The sequence below is a fragment of the Phytophthora sojae genome (assembly GCF_000149755.1).
Source record: "Phytophthora sojae unplaced genomic scaffold PHYSOscaffold_3, whole genome shotgun sequence".
Lineage (NCBI taxonomy): Eukaryota > Oomycota > Peronosporomycetes > Peronosporales > Peronosporaceae > Phytophthora > Phytophthora sojae.
Window position 1 is genome coordinate 558134 of NW_009258117.1, and position 21338 is coordinate 579471.

The following is a 21338-nucleotide window of genomic DNA, read 5'->3' on the forward strand; positions in this document are numbered from 1 at the left end:
TCGAGCTTACCGTGTGTTCATGTTGATGGAGATGACAGTGATGCAGTACGTGTCGAATCCAGCCGCCAGACGTCCACACGTCGAGTTCTTCTCGTTCTCCTCGTGCAGCACCATCAGCGTCGGCTCCAAGTATCCGTCCAGAAACGCCAAGTCGATAACCTTTCCCGTGATCTCCAGCTCGCGCAGACGCAGCAAGAACTCGCGTCCAGTGATATCGTTCGGCATGAGTCCGCTCATGTGGTTCCTCTTCCTCTTCGAGCCCACCTTGACACTCTTGTCCAGCAGCGCGTTGAGCGTGTTGTTCATATCGCTCGTCACTCCTCTGTGCTTGCTCTCGTTCACGAGCTCCTCGAGCTTCTTCTCCTCTTCGTCATCCTCTTCATCGTCCGAGTCCGCCGTCGTGGCTCCAGCCTGGTCTCCATCGTCGAACTCATCCTCGTCTTCCTCGAAGAACGACAGCTCCATCGACTCGCTGCGGAAGGGCACGATCACCAACTGGTCCGAGTACACGAGCATGGCTCCGCATCTCGTCTGCGGGTCGACTCTGGCGGCCGCGTGGGTCGCAAGGCCCAGCAGCTGCTCGCGGCCGTTCATCTCTCCTTTGAGCGTGGCTCCAGGGCCGATAGCGTCCTCCTCGAAGGAGAACATGGCGAGCGTGGCCAGACTGCGCGAGCGGCGGTCGTAGCCCACGATGACCCACTTGAAGAGCGGGAACGTGAGCAGCAGCACCTCCTCGCCTCCGAAGAAGCGGTGCTTCTTCCTCAGCAGACTGCGGTCGAAGCGCAGCACGTGGACGCTCTGGGCCACGCCCGCCAGGGGGAAGGACGCCAGCAGGTGCAGCACTTGGCCCTTGGACGACGACGTCTCGGCGCTCGGACTCGGCTCCACGCGGTAGACGCGCAGCCACTGCGGCCCCAGCAGCACCAGGTCGGACTGCAGGTCGCTCGAGAGCCGCGCGTGCACCGCGTGATGCACGGCCGTGGCCGCCACCAGGTCGCGGTGGAACAGAAAGTGCTGCCCCATGGATCACGGAGCGAGCAGCGGGAGTTGGGCGGCGCGGGGAGGGTGGGAGGAGAGAGCACGCGCGGAGCTTGGAGGTGGGCTAGGCGCGAGCGTCAGAGGCGACCTGTGCGCGGAGATACGGCGGCGTGAAGCTTCCCCTTGAGGCCGAGCAGCGCTGCAGGTGGCTGCAAGGTGCGCAATGCCAGTGTTATTGGATTGAGGGTACAGTGTACCATATTTTGGTGGTGCCAATTTTGTAGGAAAAAAAACAGTAAGGAAATCAGTGTGAGCTACTCACATATTTTTTAAATACAGTTTAAACTAGGGCTCCGGATAGGAGGATTTTGGTATGAATCCCTTGATTATTTTTTTATTAATTATTTTTCTTACTTGCTACGGCTGGGATAGGAGGATTTTGGTATGAATCCCATTTTTATTTTTTATTAATTACTTTTCTTACTTGCTCCGGTCATCTCCTGCATCTGTCCGGAGTTTTTCTTAAAGTGTAGATGCAAGATATAAACCGGCAATGCTTTACAAAATTAAAAATGCGAACCTTGGTTTAGATCTGTTTTGCAGCTTTTAGAAAATGCAAATGCTTACCTCTAGTGCTATTGTACAGTCCAAGCGTTCTCTTTACTTCACTTCGTCCATCCGTACCCTGCTCAATATATGCACTGATTCATACCAGTGTCATCGGTAGCACACCGGTTCGATCTGCCCACGCATATAAACCGGCCCAGTGCGAGACCGGGGTCATATCCGTGTGATGGGTATCCTCTGGTTCAGTCTGCCCCCGCATATAAACCTTTTGGACGGCCCAGTGCGGCAACAGAGTCGTACCGGTTTCAAGAAATATACCAGTTGGATATCAAGGGGGGTCATCGTTTGACTTGATGTACCACGGATATAATCCTATTTGGTCTGCGAAAGCAGCACTAACGTTGCTTCCTATCCCAGTAAAAACTATTGTGAAAGTATTTTGAAACGTTTCGCAACTGTTTGAGTTGAGAGGATGGTGATATGGTCCTAAAACGCGTACGTGGGCTAAAGTGAAATGGCATCTTCATTGACTTCTACAGTACCTTCAGTGAGCATAGTCAAGATTTTGACAGCGCATTGCAATTTATTGTTATTCTTAATTCGACAACGCATACGGACTTAGGTTTTAACACATTATTTACTGGAAGGTCACTTCAAATTATGCTGGTTTCATCAAAATAAATCCGCAAGTGGCCCAAGCCACCCCATACTTTGATGGTGCGCTCGGAAGCATCTAAAACATGCTCTGGTACGTTTTCACGCTGTGGTTGCTGCTAGTTCAGGCGTCATTAGCACTCCTATCTTAAGAAACCTTATTGCAAAACACTGATATAATTATACACCTTTTCAACTTCAAAATGGCAAAAAGAAAATTCAATACGTCAAAATATAAAATCAAAACGACAATCCTTTGTAAACCGATACTTAGACCTGTTTGTAATGGGGATATATAGAAAAACAAAGTGTCGAATATCTATTGGCTGACAGTGAGCTGTATCAGCCAATCGTGCTCGTATAAGATTGTGAGACGGTCCTGTCTCTATTCGTGACAGTTTGAACTTACGTTTTGTCATTTTGAACTAGCAATTTGCCATTTTGACGTTGAAAAGGTGTAGTATGACGTTTAGACCGTGTTCAACTTGTACATCCGGTTTTTGGCTTGTAAGACATATACAAAAGACAGTCTTATCCAGCTTGATTGAATATTTGCCTAGATCCGATTTCCAAATTCAGCACTTTTGAGCATATGCTGTATGAAGCCTAAGCCGACTTAAGTAGATGCCAGTCAAAAACAGCCTTAATGGAACTAATGGACGCCGCCCAAAACTACCCTACGGGGGTGTCATACTCAATCTCTAATTTTATCTCTAAAAATCAAAGCTGCACAGGTACTGCATGTCGAAGGTTCGTGATATATGCCAGGATTTAAAGAAGGTTGCTTGTTGAGGGTCGAGGTGGTACCTTCTGGATAAGCTCATACAAAAACAAAGCTAAAACTACTAAAGTTGCCAAATCAGAGGCCGCATACCTTGAAGTACCGCCGAGTTTATTGAGATCTCACCAGATGTGAGGTGGGGATATGCTAGGTCTATCAACTCTCGCCGGACTTGACATATAGGCCAATAGGGTGGTTTTGGGCGGCGTCCAATGGTCAATTACATTTTATGCTTTAATATTTATCAAGACTATTTGTTAAAGATAACCATTCTAACAGTTCTTTTAATTTTTATACTTGAATGAAGGAGACATCTTGGTGATTTTGAAATTATTGTACAAGCGTCATTAATACGCCAAATACTTGCGTGAGAAGGGCGAAGATCGACTACAGAGCGCGGGCTACACGCGATCTCTATCCCAGTAAAGTGCTTTAAGCACCCATGGCCCGCACGCTAATAACATATATGGGCTCAAGGCCATTACTAGATCAAGTTAACCAATCTCGTAACCAATTTCGATGTCGGGAGACTCATCCATTTGAGCATGCGGAGATGTAGTACAACCGTCGACTTTAGTTATCAAACCAAGCGAATAATCCTACATCCCGAACTTCATGAAGTATCGCGTCGTCTCAATGTCAGTATCCTGCCCAAAGTACTCCGATTGACCTCCCCTCAGTCTGGTACCAACAGAAGAAGGAGGACAATGGAGGACCAGAGCATGACGGACCGCAAGTTCTCTCCCTCCACCTCGGACGCCGCGACCACCACCCCCCCCCCCCAAAAAAAAACAAAACAAATTTCGCCAACGCCAGCGCGGGTATCTCTTCCTCGGGCATATTTACATTCATTGGGCGCGCCACCCACTCGGCCAGGCTGTCCTTAAGCAGCATAGTCATCACGTTCCTCAACGTCGATACGGTGGCACCTCGACTTGCTGAGGCCATGGAACGCGGCGACCGCGAGACGGCCTTGCACATTTGGTGCACTATTTTCGGTTCTAATAGCGTTTCAGAACATGACACTCTGGCCGGTACATTCAACTACTACAATGTTGTGGAGAGAGCGATCAAATTGGGTACGCGGTGATTTTTGAGGCGCTGTTGTTCATGGAGGTGATGGATGCTGACGACTGCCGGTACGGGATACCTACACTCAGTAACGTGGACTTACACAAGGTGGCGACTCATTTAAAAAGCATCGTGGAGTCTGCCGATTCGCGTGGAAACCGGTAGCATCGTTAAACACGTCTGTTAGGCGTGTCCTCGAGAACAGGTTGACGCCAGCTATACTCCGCTTTTGCAGCCAGTATGGCCCACCTGCCCCGCCTCGGGACGTCGCCCCGCTGCCTCGCGCGCGCTGCATATTCCCCTGTGATATGTTACCGCCGTAACATCAGTGCCGTCTTCTTTTGGATTTGGCATCGGGGGTGCTTGAGTTTGTGTTTGACTTATATGTAAGATTTACATTCGTTCCAATGGAAAGACCAATTGCGGGCACCTTATTTAGCTTGCGTTCGTTCATCTCTTATCGGTCAACCCTTGCAATTGTTTAAATGTTCTTTCGCACAAAAGATATTTCAGTACTTCGTGGAAACTGTAAACATTGTCAGATAATGTATATATGTGTTCTTATTTTATTGGATTGCTATTGTAGGACCCATAGATCAGGGTTTGCGGCCAGAAAAACAAATTCAGAGAGAAAACCATTTCCTAAGATATGGTCATGTCGGATTTTAAAATGCGCTATGTCGCTTAAAAAAAGTTATTTCGAGTAATCTGCCTATTTAGGCAGCTTTGAATGAAACCACTACATTGTGGCAAGAGGGCTTCATGTACAACAAAGTTCGAAAGTCTTTATTATACTACACGAGAGGATATACTAAAATTGAACATAAAACTTTAAATACGAATCTTAAAACAGTCAAATCTGTACTTTTGTGTGTCAAACCAACTGTTTGGGTGCACCAAACGGCTGCACCCGTCAAGCTCATACTAGCCCTATATCTAATAGTATTAGTGTGTTTTATAAATATTTGTTTGACTGTAACGTACTTGTCCGGTAACTTCAAAACTCTAAAAGATTAGCTGTTGGGATTGCAGTATAATCAGTCTAGCATGTTTGTGGGCGCATGAAAGGAAATGCAGCTCTGAAATGTAAAAAAATATAGATAGTGTGAAATAAAGAGGGCTACTATCGCCAATCAGAATCCAGTATTCAAAAAGGTGCACAAAAACTTACAGAATTATTTCGGTGCCACATGTGCGTTTATAGTTACACCTAATTTTTAGTGCTGTATAAAAATACGACGAGATTACTTAATCGGAGTACTATTTGTAGTTTTCAACTATTTTGCTGGCCGATTTGACGTGTTATCTCCGAGTCCGATTTATATGAAATGGAGCTCCTTCATGATCGGTTAGTCCAATTTAGCTATATCTGATAGCATAAGGCTCAGAGGGGAGGCTGGCCATACCTCCCCACCTCACATGACGCATTAGAACTGCAAGACATTGGGGACAATAGTACACTGTATATAGCCACTTGATAGCACTATGGCCAGCTAAATCACCCGCGTGATCATCTACGACCGTCGTGCCACGCCGATCTGAGAGGGCCCCAGACGTTTTCGCGGCAGTCCCTTTTGCCGGCGAAAAGCGGCATTTCTGGGCCCTGCTTCGCAACTCGCAGCCCCCAGACGCAAATCGGGCCAGATATAGTTTGCTTCCCTCAGCCCCTCCTGCTAAATCGGAGCTCTTCACCCGATATATCAGATCTCGGACCACCCCACCCAACTTGCCGAAACGGATGAAAGCCACAATACAAGGTCGCGTTAGCGCAACCGACTAAATTTGAAGATTGTCCCCTTTTTCAATCTTCCACAGCAAAAAAATGAAGCAGTGGATGTACCATAAACATGGTACACTATAGTTGTCGCTTCATTGACCAAAATGGACGAAGACAACGTGGTGGGGGCGCTCTTCCTGCAGAACGGGGAGGACAACGGGTACGACCCCGAGGACTTCGTGCAGGAGCTGGACGTCGGCCCGTCGGCGCCGCACTTCCGCATCTCCGTGGCCGACGACGACGGCGGAATCCCCGGCTCGCTCTTCGCCTGCGCCGTCTGGAACGGAGCCGTGCGTGTCAACTTCAAAGCTTTAGCTGGGGGACTTTGATGCAACTTCAGTCTTTCTAACTCATTTGCATTATTGTGATTATTGTGTATTCTAGAGGTTCATCGCCATGCACATCGCCAAGCACCCAGAGCTCGTGAAGGGACGGAGTGTCGTGGAGTTCGGCGCGGCATCGTGAGTATCGAAGAGGAGAATAGGGGGGAACGAGTGCTGACGGTTAACTGTGCGGGGGATTGAGTGTTGTAGAGCGCTGCCGTCGCTGGTGGCACTGCATTTTGGAGCGGAGGTGGCAGTAATGACGGGTGCGTCTGGCTCGGATTCTGGTGACGGACGCACAGCTGACTGGGATGTGATACTGTAGACTACCCGAACGACCTACTGCTGAAGAATATTAGGGCAAACATCAAGCGCAATGAGCACCTGCTGGGCAGCGGGAGACGCGAAGTGCGAGGCCACTTGTGGGGCAGCGATACGATAGGGCTGCTGAGCTGCCTAGATGCAACAGAGCCAGCGTCAGACCTTGTTGATTCGGCTGGAAAGGAGTGTGACGACCCAGTGGTGTTTAAAGTGCTGATGATGGCGGCAACAACTCACCGAAGAGTCGATTCGATGTGGCTGTCGTTGCCGAGTGTCTATGGCTTCACCACTTGGTAAGTTTTCGGAATGGTTGGCGTGTGTGTCTCTGTGTGGTACAGTAGCTAATGGGGTTTATGACTTCTCTGTTTTTTACTACCCAGCACGAAGATTTACTCAAGTCCATCGACTCATGCCTGGCGTCTGATGGGAAGGTAAGGCGATTTTTCCTCCCCAGTCATCGCTATCACTTTTAACTCTGTGGTCGGTTGGTTGTTGCGGTGTGATGTTCATGCATCAGGTATTCGTGAGCTTCGCGCACCATGTGCCAGGCCACGAGAAAAATGACTTGTCGTTCTTCACTAAGGCGAAGCAACTGTACGGATTCGACGCAAAGCACGTGGACACGCTAGCCTCCCCTCACGTGTTCAACGCAGACTTACTGGTCGACCAGTACTTGTACGTGCTCACTAGGTCCACTTGATAGGCGGCATCACCCCAGGAGAAAAATACAAACACAATGACGTCAACCAGCGCTATATCCTAGTTTGTCCAGGGATTCAATCCAGCAGGGCAGTGGATACTTTGACAACCATCATTCCGCTGAAGACGTGCATACTGTACCATAATCTCTTTGTGATTTTGATGATGCGTTCCGCACTGCAAGGCACTCCCCTCGGATTTGCCTGTCGTCGGACTTCGGGACCGGACCAGGCCACGCGCTATTCGAGCCTCATTCACCAATTTGCGCCGGAGCAACCACAACTCACCAGCCTTGCAAGATGAGCTCATCACTGAAGCCGGTCGATCCATGGGGACTCGGCCGCATGCCGACCAACCGCTGGACGGACGAAAAGTGAGTTTCCCACGCTCTGGTTGGTGAAGGGTTGACGTCATCTTGCTCACTCACGGGTTATCTGATGTGATATGCGTCACAGTTCTGCCAAGTGTCTGGAGTACGTGAAGCAGCACGCGGAGCGCGGCAACCCGGCGTCCGTCATTGCCACGATCGACGAGTTCACGACCACGCACCACATGATGAACATCGGGGAAGTGAAGGGCGCTGTCATCGACGAGGAGATCCGCAAGAAGAAGCCCGCTGTTATGGCGGAGCTGGGGGCTTACACGGGCTACAGCACCGTGCGCTTTGCCAGCGTGCAACGCGAAGTTGCGGGCAAGGACTCGCACTACTACTCGTTCGAGTACTCGCCGGTGTTTGCGGCTCGCGTGCGTGAAATGGTGGAGCTCGCGGGTTTGACGAACCAGGTGACGGTGTATGTGGGCGCATTCTCGGAGCAGTACGAGGCGCTTCGAGGCAAGACCGTCGATGTAAGTGGCTGCTTGTGGGGGAGATTAGTCCTTCGTTTGTCTGTTCTGACCTGGTGGTACGTTATTAATGCTGGCAGCTCTACTTCATTGACCACGAGAAGACCGTGTACTTGTCGGACCTGAAGCTGATCCTCGGCAGCGGAACGTTGGCGCCGGGATCTGTCATCGCTGCAGACAACGTCGTGAGACCGGGTGCCCCGGACTATCTGGAGTTCATCGAGAACAACCCGCAGTTTTCTGCGGTGCGCCACACGATTCACTGTGGGCGCGACCGCAAGCTGCTGCCGGACCTGTCGATTGCTACTTTCCGCGGCTGAAAGGATTTCTGCAGCTACAAAATTGATGCACTGCCGCGCTAACTTGGCACGGCTGATGTACTTCTGTAGTTTCGAAGATGAAAATTCTTGTTGAGTATGATCTCGATCGAAAGTGTTCCAAAAACCACGGCTCTTGTTTGCAGCGTGGGGTTGCGAATTGAAAGTAACAACCCACTGCTTCGCTGCCACATCATTTGGAAGATAGCAACTTGCTATTAGCAAGTGCTCAGGATCCAGCACGTTATCCGAGGAACGTCGCGACCGAAAGGTCTGGCATCATCATGTCTTCGCGCTTCATGTAGACGGTGTGGCGCACTTCCGAGAACTTTCGGGCTCTCTTCGACGAACTCGATGTACTCGTTCTTGCCTCCCGGGACAGGACCCAGCCCGACATTGTCAGCGATAACGACAGATCCTGGGACCAGCGTCTCGCTCCCGATGATGAGCTTCGAGTCTTGTAAGTACGCCTTCTTGTCGTGGTCAATGAAGTACACCTGCACACAAGCATCGCGCGTTAGAGCAAACCAGTGATAACAGTCAACTCACAACGCACTCACGTCGACAGCCTGGCCGCGGAGAACCTCGTAGTTCTTGGAGAACGGTCCAACATGCACTGTCACGTGGTCCGACAGCCCCGCGAGCTCCACCATCTCGCGCACACGAGCTGCGAACACAGGCGAGAACTCGATCGAGTGGTAGTGCGAGCGTTTGTTGCCCGCGGCCTCGCGCTGCTTGCTCGCGAATCACACAGAGCTGTAGCCCGTGTTCCCTCCGAGTTCCGCCATGACCTCAGGCTGCTTCTTAACGATCTCCTCGTCGATGATCTTGCCCTTGACGCCACCGACATTCACCATGTGGGTACTGGACGCGAACTCGTCGATGCAGGCGACAACCGACGCAGGATTGCCACGCTCTGCGTGCTCCTTCACACTTGGCGGACCTATAACCATCGTTGATACCAGAACTCAATTATCCTAAAGACACCCAAAGCAACACTCTTACGCTTCGTCAGCGTGGCGATCCATCTGCTCGCGCGTGGGGCGGGGTCCGTCTCCCCACCAGGGCTTGAGGGTCTTCTGCGGCGCGCTCATCTGCAAGACGGAAGGGGATTTGGGTGTGTGAAGCTTGACGCAAATTAGCTGCTGGGCAATCCGATTCGCGTGAATCAGGACACTGGTGCTGCACGCATCATCGCAGCCGACGATGTGTTGATTCCCCTCGCGTTTCTCAAGTTGAATAAGTGAAGCTGCAGAGGAGTTCGAGCCATTTGCCACCTGGATACAACTCAATCGTGGCGGGCATAACGTCATCTCACCGTTAGCCTATGGTCACTGTTTCGTTGGTACAGGAAGCGTTCACACCTCAGTCAATGATCTTGTTCGCTTGTGGCTGCTGGACCTTGTTTTCAACGATTCCCTGCAGACGCGAGCGCAAGGTGCCACCAGAGACAGCAAACTGAGCATCAGAAGCTTGCAATGAACCATCAAGACCAACATGTTCACAATAAGCGAATGTATTGCTGAAGTTAATTACGCGACGTCAATTCGGTTGTACTTATCGGGGCCGGCCGTCCTTGCTTGAGCCTTACATGCCCGAGAGCAGCATGTAGAGCGTGAGCTTCCCCACTCGGGGCTTCTTGTCCCCGTGGCCTTCGCTTCTGATGGGGCGGGTCGTCCGGGCCAAGTCGATCGGAGGCAGCGTGCCAGCCGTCGCGGCAGTAGCGCGCTCACTCGCTTGGTCGGAGATCTCGCGAGGGGTCTTGCGGAACAGCGACTTGAGGAACTTCATCGTGCTTGGAACTCGTGTCAGTCACAGTCGACTGCAGGGATGAAAAGATGCGACTCGAACGCGGCAAATTCGCGAATGGCGAGATGCCCCGCACGAGCCCACTGGTTGAACCGGGAGGTCCAATGAAGGCGCGTGCCCAGTGACGACGTTGCAGTGCTGCAGAATGCATGTAGACCATGCCCGAATGCATGCTTGCACCCTCCCGTCTCAGCACAATGCGTGACCTCGATCAGCATCGTGGCCCTGCTCTGTCTTCTTGACCAAATCCTGCGTCGAAAAGACGTTGGCGACTTGTGACGGTTAGACTTCGGTACTGTCGAGTCGAGTCGAGTCGAGTCGTATCACGACCACCCTAGAGCCTCAAGCGATCTTGATCGAGCGAGGATGGCGGAGAGGAAGCGCTGGGACAAGCAGCAGCAGCAGCAGCAGGACTTGCATCTGTCCCGAGGCGACAGCAGCTCCGCCGCCGAGGCGAAGGCGGACCCCGTGCTCACGCGGCAGCTGCAGTACATCAAGGTGCTGGAGGAGCGCAACCGCGTCAAGAAGCGCCTGGCCGCCGCCTCGAAGCGCAACGACCGGCTGCAGGAGCGCGAGGAGGCCTTCGTCACGGCCTTCAACGTGCCCGCGAGAGCCGCGGGCACAGCTCAAATCCCTTCGACGTCCTCACGCAGCACGAGATCCACCACGTCGGTGCTGCCCACCAAGTTCTCGTCCAAGCGGGAGGAGGCCAACCCCCTCTCCAAGTGCAGGTCGGCGCCGTCCACGACGCTGAACTTTGGCTCGGCGGCGGACGAGGAGAAGGGGCCGGTGCGACGAGCGAAGTGGAGCCGCCCTCAAGCTCCGATGGGCGTCGCGGTGGAGCATCAGGACGGAGTGCCGCTGTTCCGGCTGACGACACAGAAGGAGGTCGAGGAGAAAGATGGAGAAGAGGAGGAGGAGGATGAAGAGGAGAGCTACTTGGAGGAGTCGTTCGAGGAGTTCGAGGAGGACGACGACGAGAGGGAGAGAGACCGACGGCAAAAGAGAGAAGAGCTGGTGATTGACGACATTGAGGAAGACGTAGAGGCTGAAGATGATGTGAAGCCAACGGCAGCAGAGCAGAGCAGCTCAAGTCCTGTGGACCTATCGAAGACGACGAAGGAGCTGGTGAGGATCATCCAACATCTTTCTCGAACGAAGCAGCGAGCGTTGGTTGATGTGCTTCGCAAGTTCCAGGCGAGTGAGCAAGATGCGGACGATGTGAAGGTGCTGCAGAGTTCGATTGGCGATCCTGCTATCTGGAAGGAGATCACGTCGACGTTGAATCCGTCCACGTCTGCACCTACAGACGCAAAGACAACGGCAGTAGAACAGTCAGTCGACGAGGTTCCGACTGTGGCGCCGTTGAAGAATTTGCTGGAAGAGCAGCTCCGATGGGAGGACGAGTACGCCAACGAGATGAAAGAGCGCCTTGAACGGGAGCGAGAGGAGAAGCAGCGAATTCTGAAGGAGGCCGAGGAGCGGCGAGCCAAGATGATGAAGCAGCTAGAGGACGAAGAGCGGGAGATTGAACGACTGATGGAGGTCAAGCGGCAGGAGCGCCTCGCCAAGCTGCGAGCGCTCCAGGAAGAGGTCGCGCTCAGTGATCATGGACCGGTTGCAGCATCGAATAAAGGGAGGGGCGCCAAACCTGATAAGGCCATCCCGTCAGCGAAGGTGGAGGCCAAATTGAAAACCAAGAAGAAGCACAAAGAAGCTCGAGAAGCTTTCTCAGCGGACGAAGGACTGTACGCTGCTGAGGCTAAGAGCACGCCTCAGGCGATGCCAATCGAAGAAAAGGTTGACGTGGATCTACAAGGCTCGAAAGCTCAGCAGGATCCCGCTCCCATTGTCCCAAAGCTCAATCTTGGATTCAGTTTGGGCGCAAGTTCTGCTGTTGGTTCATCACAATTTGAGATTCACGTGAAGTTGTTGTCGACGTGGAGTAAAACGCGCGTTGTGGGGCTCACTCAGATCTGCGTGTATGATCTGAACGGCGAAGAGCTACCGGTTGATGTGGAATCCGTACAACTTTTCGATCAGCCTACTGGGAAATCGCTACCCAGAACGAACGATATGGTGCGCGGCTTGCAGAAACTTTTCAATGGAGTGGCTCAGACGAATGCTGAGAAGGACATGTGGCTGGGGCGTTTGGGGGACTCAGGTATTGGAAATTAAACTTTGTGCCGGTGCCGCTGTGCTATAGATTCTGATGAATGTGTGTTGCAGGCGTGCTTCTTGTTAGATTCGAAGTATCGTCAGCTCCAAGCAAACTCTGCATCTGGAACCACAACAGCGTGCGTAGTTTATACCCCACCTCGCCTCTGGTATTTTGTTTTATTTTTCAATCTAACTGGAACATCATTGACATTTCTGTAGAGAACCCATACTGCGTGCACACGCGACATCGAAGTTTTGGTCAGTGGCAAATGCGTGTGGACGGGCTCGTTGCCTGAAACCTTTGGAGACCCAGACGACAGCACGTGCACGTGGATTGATTTACTTGGTACCGCTCGGAAGACGTCGCGTACTGCTCGTCTTGAGAACAGCTCTGCTCCAGCAGCAGATCGAAGTGACGTGAAGGAATCGTCGCAGTGGGCTCAGACAATCCGATCACAGCAGCGATCAGAAGCAGAGCCGGAGAGAATACCTACTAAGAAACCAAGTGATAGCACTCCGATGTGGCTTTCGGGATCAAGTACCTCCTCCCCCTCCACATTAGATCGCTCAGCGGTGACGAGCCGGTCTACAAGCAACCTTGATACGTGGATGGCAGACGAGAAGCCTTCCTCCGGCAACGTGACTAGCCGACGGAGGCAAGGGAAACCGGTCTACGGCGTCGATCGCACTGCGGATACAGCGAAAGACACGAACACGAGCGAATTCCACACAGGTCGAGCTGAGGCAAAGCTGCATTCAAGCCTCGGCAGTGATACGAAACCCCGATACGAACAAAACGGGGTGGCACCTTCACTGGCTTCCCTCTCGTCCTGGGACAGCCTCGAGAAGTTCAGCAAGACGAACCGAAGTCGGCTTGCTCAGCCTACCGACGTTGTAGAGGCACCCTCACTTGGAATGGACAGTGGTTTTGACTCGTTTGAAGCGAAACCTAAGACCTCAACAGCCCGTACGTCGTTTACAACCTCCGCACTACTAGCGGAATTACGACAAGGATCAATGGCGACCAACTTTTCTACTAGATCGACTTCATATCCAGACATTTTGAAGAGCTCGCCGTCTCAACCAAGCTTTGTTGATACCACACAATTTATCGCCAGCGACGTGGATTACACCAGCGCTGGGATGATAGCGGATATTCCTGTGCTCCCGAGTGGCAAGTGGCTGCAGATTGAGATTCTGAGTACGTGGGGTGATCCCTACTACGTCGGGCTCAATGGGGTGGAGATTTTCGATCAACGCGGCGAGTTGGTGAAATTCCACGATCCCGTACGGCAGGTGACTGCCTGTCCTGAGAGCATTAACGTGCTGGAAGAGAACAGTGACGACCCACGCGTCCCCAAGAATCTCGTGGATGGGGTCAACTTTACATGCGACGACTTCCACATGTGGCTGGCACCTTTCACACCAGGCCAGGCGCACTACGCCCTCCTGGAGATGAACGCCTCAGTCTCAATATCGATGGTACGGATCTGGAACTACAACAAGTCGCGCACGCACACGTGCCGCGGAGTGCGTGAGGCTCGCCTCATTCTTTACGAATCCGTCCCAACCTCGTTGATGTCAGGGAGTGAGAGCAAGTTAGCTGAGTCTGGAAAAATAATCTTTGAAGGCGAGATACGGCAAGCTCCTGGCTTGGTAGGAGCTGACAGTATGGAGATCTCCAACGAGGTGATACTTTTCACTCAGGAAACAGCAATTCTGGAGGCTATTGAGGCGAATGATGAGGCTTTACGGACTCTGGCTGGAGAGCAACAGCGGGAAGATGAAGAGACTCGAGAGATTGTGGCGTCCGTGCATCGATCGATGGAGCTGCAACGCCCTCGTACGTCCGATGCTGGCTCTCGCACAGTCGAACAGAACCAGGAAAGCGACAGGGATGACAGTCACCAGCTACGCGTAGGCAACGACGGACGACCTATGACGACGGCAACGCGTTCCCTCGCAAGTCGAGATACGACGTTGAGGACTTCGATTGATTCCTGGGTGATCAGTGAGGAACCTCAACAGCGATCACCAGATGCAATGAAAACAAGTGAAGGCGTTGGAGGTGGAAGTAGCAGTGGTGAGGTGGGTTTGGACGAAAACCTGCCGCGTGGTAGGCGCCTCACGCTGCAGCTTCACAGTACATGGGGCGATAGGAATTACATCGGGCTAACGCAAGTTGACGTGCTCGTCGGGTCACGAGGCACTCCGATCCCTCTAGACACTTCGAATGTCGACGCTACACCACGCGATTTAGCATCGGTACGATCAGTTTTACGGCTGGTCTCATAGTTCTGGGAGCCAATGTGATGTGTGTCTTTTACTTGATGTGTAGCTGGGATACGTTGGCGATCCACGCACAATTGACAAGGTAAGCTTTGCACACAGTCGAATCTCACGGAGAAGTTTGATGATAACATTTGCGTTGTATTATTTGATGTAGTTAATGGATGGCGAAGCTACAACTTGCGATGACACGCACATGTGGCTCGTCCCGCTGGAATCTGGAGCTGCCCCCGAAGTGCGGATCGAGCTCAAGACGGCTCAGTACTTCTACGGTCTGCGCATCTGGAACTACAACAAGTCTCCAGAGGATACCTACCGCGGTGTCAAGCAGCTTGTCGTGGCGTTAGATGGCGTTGTGATTTCCCCTAGGGAGACCGGCTTCTTGCTGCGTAAAGCGCCAGGCGTCGCGGACTTTGACTTTGGACAACTTGTGAGATTTTCAGAAGACACGGGGACCGAGGATAAACTTCCGACCTACTCGGAGCGCGTCCATTATCCATTCAACGCTCGAGCGTACAAGACGCCAATCGTTCGGCAAGACTACGAAGCGCCTCTGTATCCTCAAGGCTTCTTTCTCAAGATCATTTGCTGGACGACATGGGGAGATCCGTACTACCTCGGCCTAAATGGACTCGAGTTGTACGATTTTGCTGGCGCTCGGATACTCGATAAGCCGCCGATTGTTACCGCAGTGCCGTACTCAGTCTCGGAGTTGGACAATTCAAGTGGACGGCAGCAAGACACGCGAATTCCTGATAATTTATTAAGCGGTCGCGACAAGAACACGTGGGAGGCGCATGACGCGTGGCTGGCCTCTCTGGCAAGTTCTCTAGGGAACCAACAAGGCAACATCGTGTACATTGGATTCGATACGCCAGTGGTGCTGTCGATGATCAAGTTCTGGAACTACAGCAAGACGCCTGAGCGCGGCGTGAAAGATGTGGATATTTACTTGGACGACATGCACCTGTTCTCTGGATCTTTAAGAAAGGCGCCAGCGGCCGATGTCCACGCAGCTAGCGGCCGCTTTGGGAAGGTGCACAAGGTGACGGAGCAGTTTGGACAGGCCGTGCTGTTCTCAGCGAGTCAAGCTCAAGTGGACGCCGAGAAGCGCAGTGTCTACTATTGCGGTGTTGAGGAGCAGGACGTCTTGGGGATCAATGAGGGCCAGGTCATGCAAGAGTCTCGAGCGATGTACCGCAAACCCGACCCAGGAGCGGAAGGGGTCGTGGTCGATCTCGATCTGCGGCCAATGACGGCCGTGTGTCGGCAGTAAATGCGCATATTTAATGCTTCAAATGGTTCTACTTGGGGCTGTTGATGGTACTTGGGGGTCTTTAGTCGCCGCAACAGGCCGACAGCATCGAAACAGAGGCCCATGGGCCTATCAAGCCGACAGAGAAACCTGCAGCAGCCTCAAAATACCTCCACAGTTGCGATACTGCAATAATGGACGGAATTAGCCACTCCAGTCTAAAGTGGCATTAGTTAGCCCCAGGCTAATATTTCTCCGGTCTATAGCGGTATTAGTAGACCGATCACGTGGGGATAACATGGCCCGCATCCAGGTGGCATTCACGGCTGGAGGCAGCGACGGCGCCTGGGCACTCGCTGTTCTTTCGAGGTGGACGTCCCACCACTTGGGCAGAAGGAATTTTCGGGAGACGCACACTTCTGCAGAGGTTCTAATCCGAGAAACCCAGACCCGACAGCTTATCGCACGCAGTAAAGTGTTCAAGCGAGGACTCCCGTTCTCCTGGTTGCGCTTTCTTGTTAGTCTTGTGTCGCTGGTTTTGGTATTCTCAGATATTTTTCGTGGTGGCCTTGGGGTATCGAACCTAGAGAAATATTACCCTTCACTACACCCAGACGAAGTGCTGGGATTCGGGACATCGTGGAATTATTCCGTCTTCGCGGTAACCAAAGAGGATGGGTACAGTGGAAAGGTAGACGCAGCAGTCTGGACGTACAAGTTTGATTCTACGTCGATCGTTTGGCGCGCTTTCGCCAACCACTTTGAAGTTTCAGAATATCCCGACTGTTTGTTGTACAATTCTCAGTGTGCCGGCGAGGCTTTTGATGGTGACGTTGCGTTTAGAATGATCGACAGTATCGTGAACGCTATCGCCGGGCTAAATAACTCTCGATCGGTGAATAATTTTGGACCCGTGGGGCTTACTCTGCGGACAGAGAATGAATATATTGACCGGCTTCACCAATTCCTACTTCCGAAGTGGTTTACAAACTTCAATTGGAGGACAAACCAAGCGCTTTATTACTCACCGGAGTTGCTCTCAAAGTCAAACGCTCGTAGTATTTGCTTCCCTGCCAATGGGGGTCGTGTTAAAGTGCCGCGCCTTTGCCACGAGCTGTGGACCAACCTGGATCGATCGTGTGCTCCGGCTGACACCACCTCGAGAGCTGCCGGACTGCTGTATGTGCACACGATGGAACGTCTTCGAGGTATTCAGGCTCGGTTTCCCAACGCAACAGTGGATCTTACATTTCTAGAGAGCCAAGAGGACTTGCAGGTCAGTCTAGGGGGGCTAACCTCGACTGTATTCCGCCGATCTGACGTTAGTACAACTATTCGAGCGCGAGATTGTATCGATTCATCTAACGCCAAGACTTGCGAGACTGTATTCGTCGAGGACTATCGCTACGAAACAGGGATGCTAGTATCGGACGTCATTCAATGGTACAAACTAATCGCAGCGCTACGAGGTTTCGGACAGAGCTACTTCTGGCTTCGTGGGGTTGGCTTGATGCTTAGTTGCTTGTTTGTCTTTGGGGCTTTGAATGAGAGAATGTCGATCCGGACGCAGCTACGAAAGGCGCGAGTGTTGTTTATGAAGGCGCCGACTCAGTGCGTTGTGTACGGGAGCTCGATTCCAGTGACTTGCTACGTGGTCGTCCACTTACTCGACGCTCCCTTCACTTACAACGTTTTAGAGAGTCACTTCTTCTCTCAGGCCGGAGTTTTAAGCATCGAGCCTAGGGCATTTGTGTCTTACGCAGTCGTCCAGATGCGTTCCGTGTGGGTCTATGCATTGGTTTGGCACTTCGTGGTGTACGTTTCGGCTTTGCGTGACATCATCCGTACAAACCAAATGCACATCGGAGTGCTGGGAGTTCCGGAGTTCTTACTGAGCGGGTTCTCAAGCGTCACCCTGATGGCCGAGTACCGATCGACTTCCTTCCGATCGTCGAAGATATTGAGATCAACGGTGCTCCCCGATAATGTTGGAAGCGGGTGGGAGGCGGCCAAGTACCAATACAACTTTGCTCGACGAGGCCAAGGCAGCGTGTTACTAGGTGGAGTGCTGATCGATCTCAAGTTTCTGATCTGCTTACTGTTCCTGCTTGCGGCGATATGGGCAGTGCACGAGATGTGGTCGCACTATTGGGACTGGAAGCAGAGACATTGGCATTGGGCTGTCCTACCTCCGACCCCAGTGCCATACTCGGCGGGGATTCTATGGCCGACTGTGAGTGTGTGCGTTCAATGGCCGACCGACTACTACTGCATTCGAGATGCGCGACATCGGGGACCGCTAGTGCCTAAAATGGTGGAGAGGAAACCGTATATCCACCGCTGCCCCTTCAAGTCAAGGCTGATATGGTGGAAGCCGAACCAAAGTGCACGCGTGATTGCTTCGCTAAGTGCTAGACACTCCAGGTACCTCCAGAAAGAGATACACTTGCGACTCACACGCAGACATATCAATCCGTACCGGTGCATCCAACACCGTCTCAAGTGTCTACACTGGCGGTCGGACGACGTCGAGGCCAACGTGGCGTTCATCAACGCTGTTCTGATGAGCGACCCGTACGTGTACTTGAGTATGATGCTCGGGTGCGATCGCTTGACGAAGCTGGCATACTATCAGTCCGTGTGGCGGTCACGTCAGATTCTGCTGCTGCCTGAAGTGGTGGTTAGCAGCCTCAATCCGTACACCAGCGGACTGAAGCTGCTTCGTCGAGTCCACCCATCCGAGCTCTCATGGTCCGAGCTCGTGCAATGTGGCTAAGCAACAAATAATCTAGCGACACCTTTTGCAGATAAATTCATAGGAGGCGATGCATTGAATAACCGAGGCTAGAGAATAGGATACCAACAGGGACGGGCGAGAAGATTTCATTTTAAGAAAGCATAAAGATTTTTGCGCTGTTAAGACAAAATAACGCGATCATGTGACTTATTTGTGGTCGGCTGTTACTTTCGTCTCAAGATAACGAGCTCCACCTGTCTAGTCCATTCTTTGACTGTGGCCGACCGTGATCGAGCGCTTGATGTTTTCACGAAGTGGGCCACGCGCTACACCAAGACCAATGCGCTGAGCTTAGCGGAGCCAACGACGCCTACCGAATTAATCCAGAGAATTCTTGCGCGAAGACTCACTGTCCGAGATCAAATTTTTGAGCAGCATCTCCCATTCTCCTGGCCACGGTTCTTCCTCGGTCTTGTCTCTCTTGTGTTGGTGTCCTCGGACATTTTTCGGTCGGGATTAAGCGTATCAAACATGCAGGGCTTTTACCCCGCACTACAGCCCGACGAAGTCATCACTTTTGGAACATCATGGAACAACTCAGTGTTTAGCTCAACGAAGACGGAGACTACAAATTGAAACACAGCCGCCCGTGTATGGAACTACAAGTTTGACACGACTTCTATCGGCTGGCGAGCATTTGCAAGATATTTTGCGCTGCCAGACTTCCCAGACTGCATCCTCTACCGCGAAAAATGTCCTACCGAGTCATTATGCGGCGAGGTGGTGTTCGAAATGATCGACTCTCTGGTGAACGCATTGGTATTCTCGAATAAGCGCGCACAAGCGAAAGTATCACCTCAGTCTGAACCTATAATAATGGTTCTACGGCCGAAAAACGACTATGTCGACCGCTTTCACCAATTTCTGCTCCCACAATGGTTTTACGACGTCAACTGGAGAACGAACCAGCCACTTTATTACTCTCCAGCACTGCTGGCGAATGCGAGCGCTCAGACAATTTGTTACCCCGCTAGAGGCAGACGCGCACGAATACCACGGTTCTGCCAGCAGCTTTAGATTAATTACTGTCGATCCTGCGCTGCTAATGATGTGGAGGGTAGAGCTGTTGGAGTACTTCATGTGAACATAATGGAGCGCTTCCGTACGGTACAAGAACGTTTCCCCAGTCTTTCGATTGACCTCACACTTTTGGAAAGCCACGGTGATTTGCAAGTATCAAAGGGGGGATTTTCATCGCTTGGATTTCTATGGGGGGACGTGAGCACTATCATCCGGGCCCGCAATTGCACCGGCGATGGCGCGGATAATGTGTGCGAGACTCTCTACGTTGATGATTACCGCTACGAGACTGGATTGCTGGTTTCCGACATTGTTCAGTGGTATCGAGTAGTCGCAGCACTCCGAATTATCGGGCAGAGCTACTTCTTCATTCGCGTTATCGGGTTGATCCTCAGTTGCTACTACGCCTACAGTACGCCAACGTCACGCCCAGGACTGTCAGGGTGGTCGCGCTTACGAAAGGCGACAAGCCTGTTCATGAATGTCCCAACGCAGTGCGTGGTCTACGGCAGCCCGTTCCCCGTGGCCTGCTACGTTCTCGCTCACGTGTTGGATGCTCCGTTCACGTACCAAATATTGGAGAGTCGGTTCTTCTCGGCCGGTGGGATTTTCAATTTCAGTTTCAGGGAGTGCATTTCCTACGCAATTGTCCAGATGCGCAACGTTTGGCTTTACACGTTGGGCTGGCATCTCATTGTGAGCGTCTCGACTTCGCGTTGGATAATTCGCAATAATCGCCAAAATAATGGCATCCTTGGTGTACCAGAGTTCTTTCTAAGTGCATTTTCAAGCCTGACTTTGATCGCTCAGTATCGCTCGACATCTTTTCGCTCGACGAAAATTCTGGAAGTGATGGTGCTCCCCGACAACGTGAGCCCCGCGTGGGAGCTGGCCAAGTATCGCTACAGCTTCGGGTATGGTGGGAGAGGTAACACTTTTCTCGGTGGAGTGATCATCGACCTGAAGTTTCTCACTTGTCTGGTGCTCGCAGTTGCCGCTGTCCGAGCGGCACGCTCGATCTGGTTGCACTACTGGTCTAATAAGCGAGGCAAAAGTCGACATAACGATCTTCAATGGTATTCTATCGCCCCAACGCCAGTCCCGTACTCGGCGGGGATCTTGTGGCCCAGCGTAAGCATGTGCGTGCACTGGACGAGTGATTTCTTCTGCATCCAAGAGACCTGCTATCTTCTCAAAAGTTAACAGTGGCCAAGAATCTTGGGCAGAGCAAACGACAAGTTCTTCCTCTAACTTCCGCCTTCCCAGTGCAAGTTCCATCCCAGCAAGCTCGCAATAATTCCGTGTCCATCGTAATGAGCGTGGGCACGTTCAGGTACATCCAGCACCAGATGAATTGCCTTCATGGGCGCTCAGACGTTGTGGAGGCCAACGTGGCATTTATGAACGTTGTGCTCATGAGTGACCCGCTGGTCTATCTGCGAACCGTGTATGGAAAAGATCACCGGGCCAAGTTAGCGTACTACCAGTCGACCTTGCGGCCACAACAGATTCTACTGCTACCTGTGGAGGTTGTTGGCACCCACAACGAGTACTCACTTGGTCTCAAACTACTTCGATGGGTTAATCCCGGTGATCTTTCTTGGGCAGAGCTCGTACAATGCGGCTAGACTGAACTGGCATTCGATGTGCGTTCGTACTGTAGGTTCCATTAAAAAA

General features: G+C 52.0%; 10 protein-coding genes across 10 annotated transcripts in view; 7 read left to right on the forward strand and 3 right to left on the reverse strand.

Annotated features, from left to right (window-relative positions):
* Nucleotides 1-1023, reverse strand: part of PHYSODRAFT_492468 (hypothetical protein) — a gene marked incomplete at both ends in the record, with an annotated part of 2548 nt that extends 1525 nt beyond the window's left edge. The window contains 2 exons of the mRNA XM_009523689.1: nucleotides 11-849; nucleotides 898-1023. Of these exons, the coding sequence (XP_009521984.1) occupies nucleotides 11-849; nucleotides 898-1023 (965 nt within the window). The remainder of the gene's footprint in view (nucleotides 1-10; nucleotides 850-897) is intronic.
* Nucleotides 1024-5932: 4909 nt separating this feature from the next.
* On the forward strand, nucleotides 5933-6813 carry PHYSODRAFT_557085 (hypothetical protein; the record flags this gene model as incomplete). Its single annotated transcript, XM_009523690.1, has 5 exons — nucleotides 5933-6124; nucleotides 6213-6289; nucleotides 6362-6417; nucleotides 6477-6657; nucleotides 6684-6813. The coding sequence occupies 5 exons, from the start codon at nucleotides 5933-5935 to the stop codon at nucleotides 6811-6813; spliced, it is 636 nt and encodes a 211-aa protein (XP_009521985.1).
* An 802-nt stretch (nucleotides 6814-7615) lies between these two features.
* Nucleotides 7616-8334, forward strand: PHYSODRAFT_493198 (hypothetical protein; the record flags this gene model as incomplete). The annotated part of the gene is made up of 2 exons (XM_009523691.1): nucleotides 7616-8017; nucleotides 8095-8334. The coding sequence occupies 2 exons, from the start codon at nucleotides 7616-7618 to the stop codon at nucleotides 8332-8334; spliced, it is 642 nt and encodes a 213-aa protein (XP_009521986.1).
* A 72-nt stretch (nucleotides 8335-8406) lies between these two features.
* PHYSODRAFT_354186 (hypothetical protein) lies at nucleotides 8407-8998 on the reverse strand. Its single transcript, XM_009523692.1, has 2 exons — nucleotides 8892-8998; nucleotides 8407-8828 (listed from the first exon to the last, which is right to left on the reverse strand). The coding sequence occupies exons 1-2, from the start codon at nucleotides 8982-8984 to the stop codon at nucleotides 8550-8552; spliced, it is 372 nt and encodes a 123-aa protein (XP_009521987.1). The 5' UTR covers nucleotides 8985-8998; the 3' UTR covers nucleotides 8407-8549.
* A 264-nt stretch (nucleotides 8999-9262) lies between these two features.
* On the reverse strand, nucleotides 9263-10185 carry PHYSODRAFT_285258 (hypothetical protein). Its single transcript, XM_009523693.1, has 2 exons — nucleotides 9630-10185; nucleotides 9263-9458 (listed from the first exon to the last, which is right to left on the reverse strand). Exon 1 carries the CDS (start codon nucleotides 10120-10122, stop codon nucleotides 9919-9921), a length of 204 nt encoding a protein of 67 aa, XP_009521988.1. The 5' UTR covers nucleotides 10123-10185; the 3' UTR covers nucleotides 9263-9458; nucleotides 9630-9918.
* Nucleotides 10186-10506: 321 nt separating this feature from the next.
* On the forward strand, nucleotides 10507-15865 carry PHYSODRAFT_489246 (hypothetical protein; the record flags this gene model as incomplete). The annotated part of the gene is made up of 12 exons (XM_009523694.1): nucleotides 10507-11087; nucleotides 11235-11733; nucleotides 12001-12304; nucleotides 12370-12437; nucleotides 12520-12676; nucleotides 12872-12969; nucleotides 13051-13168; nucleotides 13451-13834; nucleotides 13931-14203; nucleotides 14273-14481; nucleotides 14639-14674; nucleotides 14747-15865. The coding sequence occupies 12 exons, from the start codon at nucleotides 10507-10509 to the stop codon at nucleotides 15863-15865; spliced, it is 3846 nt and encodes a 1281-aa protein (XP_009521989.1).
* A 277-nt stretch (nucleotides 15866-16142) lies between these two features.
* Nucleotides 16143-16598, forward strand: PHYSODRAFT_409525 (hypothetical protein; the record flags this gene model as incomplete). The annotated part of the gene is made up of 1 exon (XM_009523695.1): nucleotides 16143-16598. A coding segment is annotated over one exon (456 nt), but the record flags the coding sequence as incomplete, so codon positions are not given.
* A 90-nt stretch (nucleotides 16599-16688) lies between these two features.
* On the forward strand, nucleotides 16689-17288 carry PHYSODRAFT_495176 (hypothetical protein; the record flags this gene model as incomplete). The annotated part of the gene is made up of 1 exon (XM_009523696.1): nucleotides 16689-17288. A coding segment is annotated over one exon (600 nt), but the record flags the coding sequence as incomplete, so codon positions are not given.
* Nucleotides 17289-17396: 108 nt separating this feature from the next.
* Nucleotides 17397-18620, forward strand: PHYSODRAFT_327570 (hypothetical protein; the record flags this gene model as incomplete). The annotated part of the gene is made up of 1 exon (XM_009523697.1): nucleotides 17397-18620. The coding sequence occupies one exon, from the start codon at nucleotides 17397-17399 to the stop codon at nucleotides 18618-18620; it is 1224 nt and encodes a 407-aa protein (XP_009521992.1).
* A 753-nt stretch (nucleotides 18621-19373) lies between these two features.
* PHYSODRAFT_297906 (hypothetical protein) lies at nucleotides 19374-21289 on the forward strand (the record flags this gene model as incomplete). Its single annotated transcript, XM_009523698.1, has 3 exons — nucleotides 19374-19460; nucleotides 19920-20792; nucleotides 20861-21289. 3 exons carry the CDS (start codon nucleotides 19374-19376, stop codon nucleotides 21287-21289), a joined length of 1389 nt encoding a protein of 462 aa, XP_009521993.1.
* Between the last annotated feature and the right edge of the window lie 49 nt (nucleotides 21290-21338).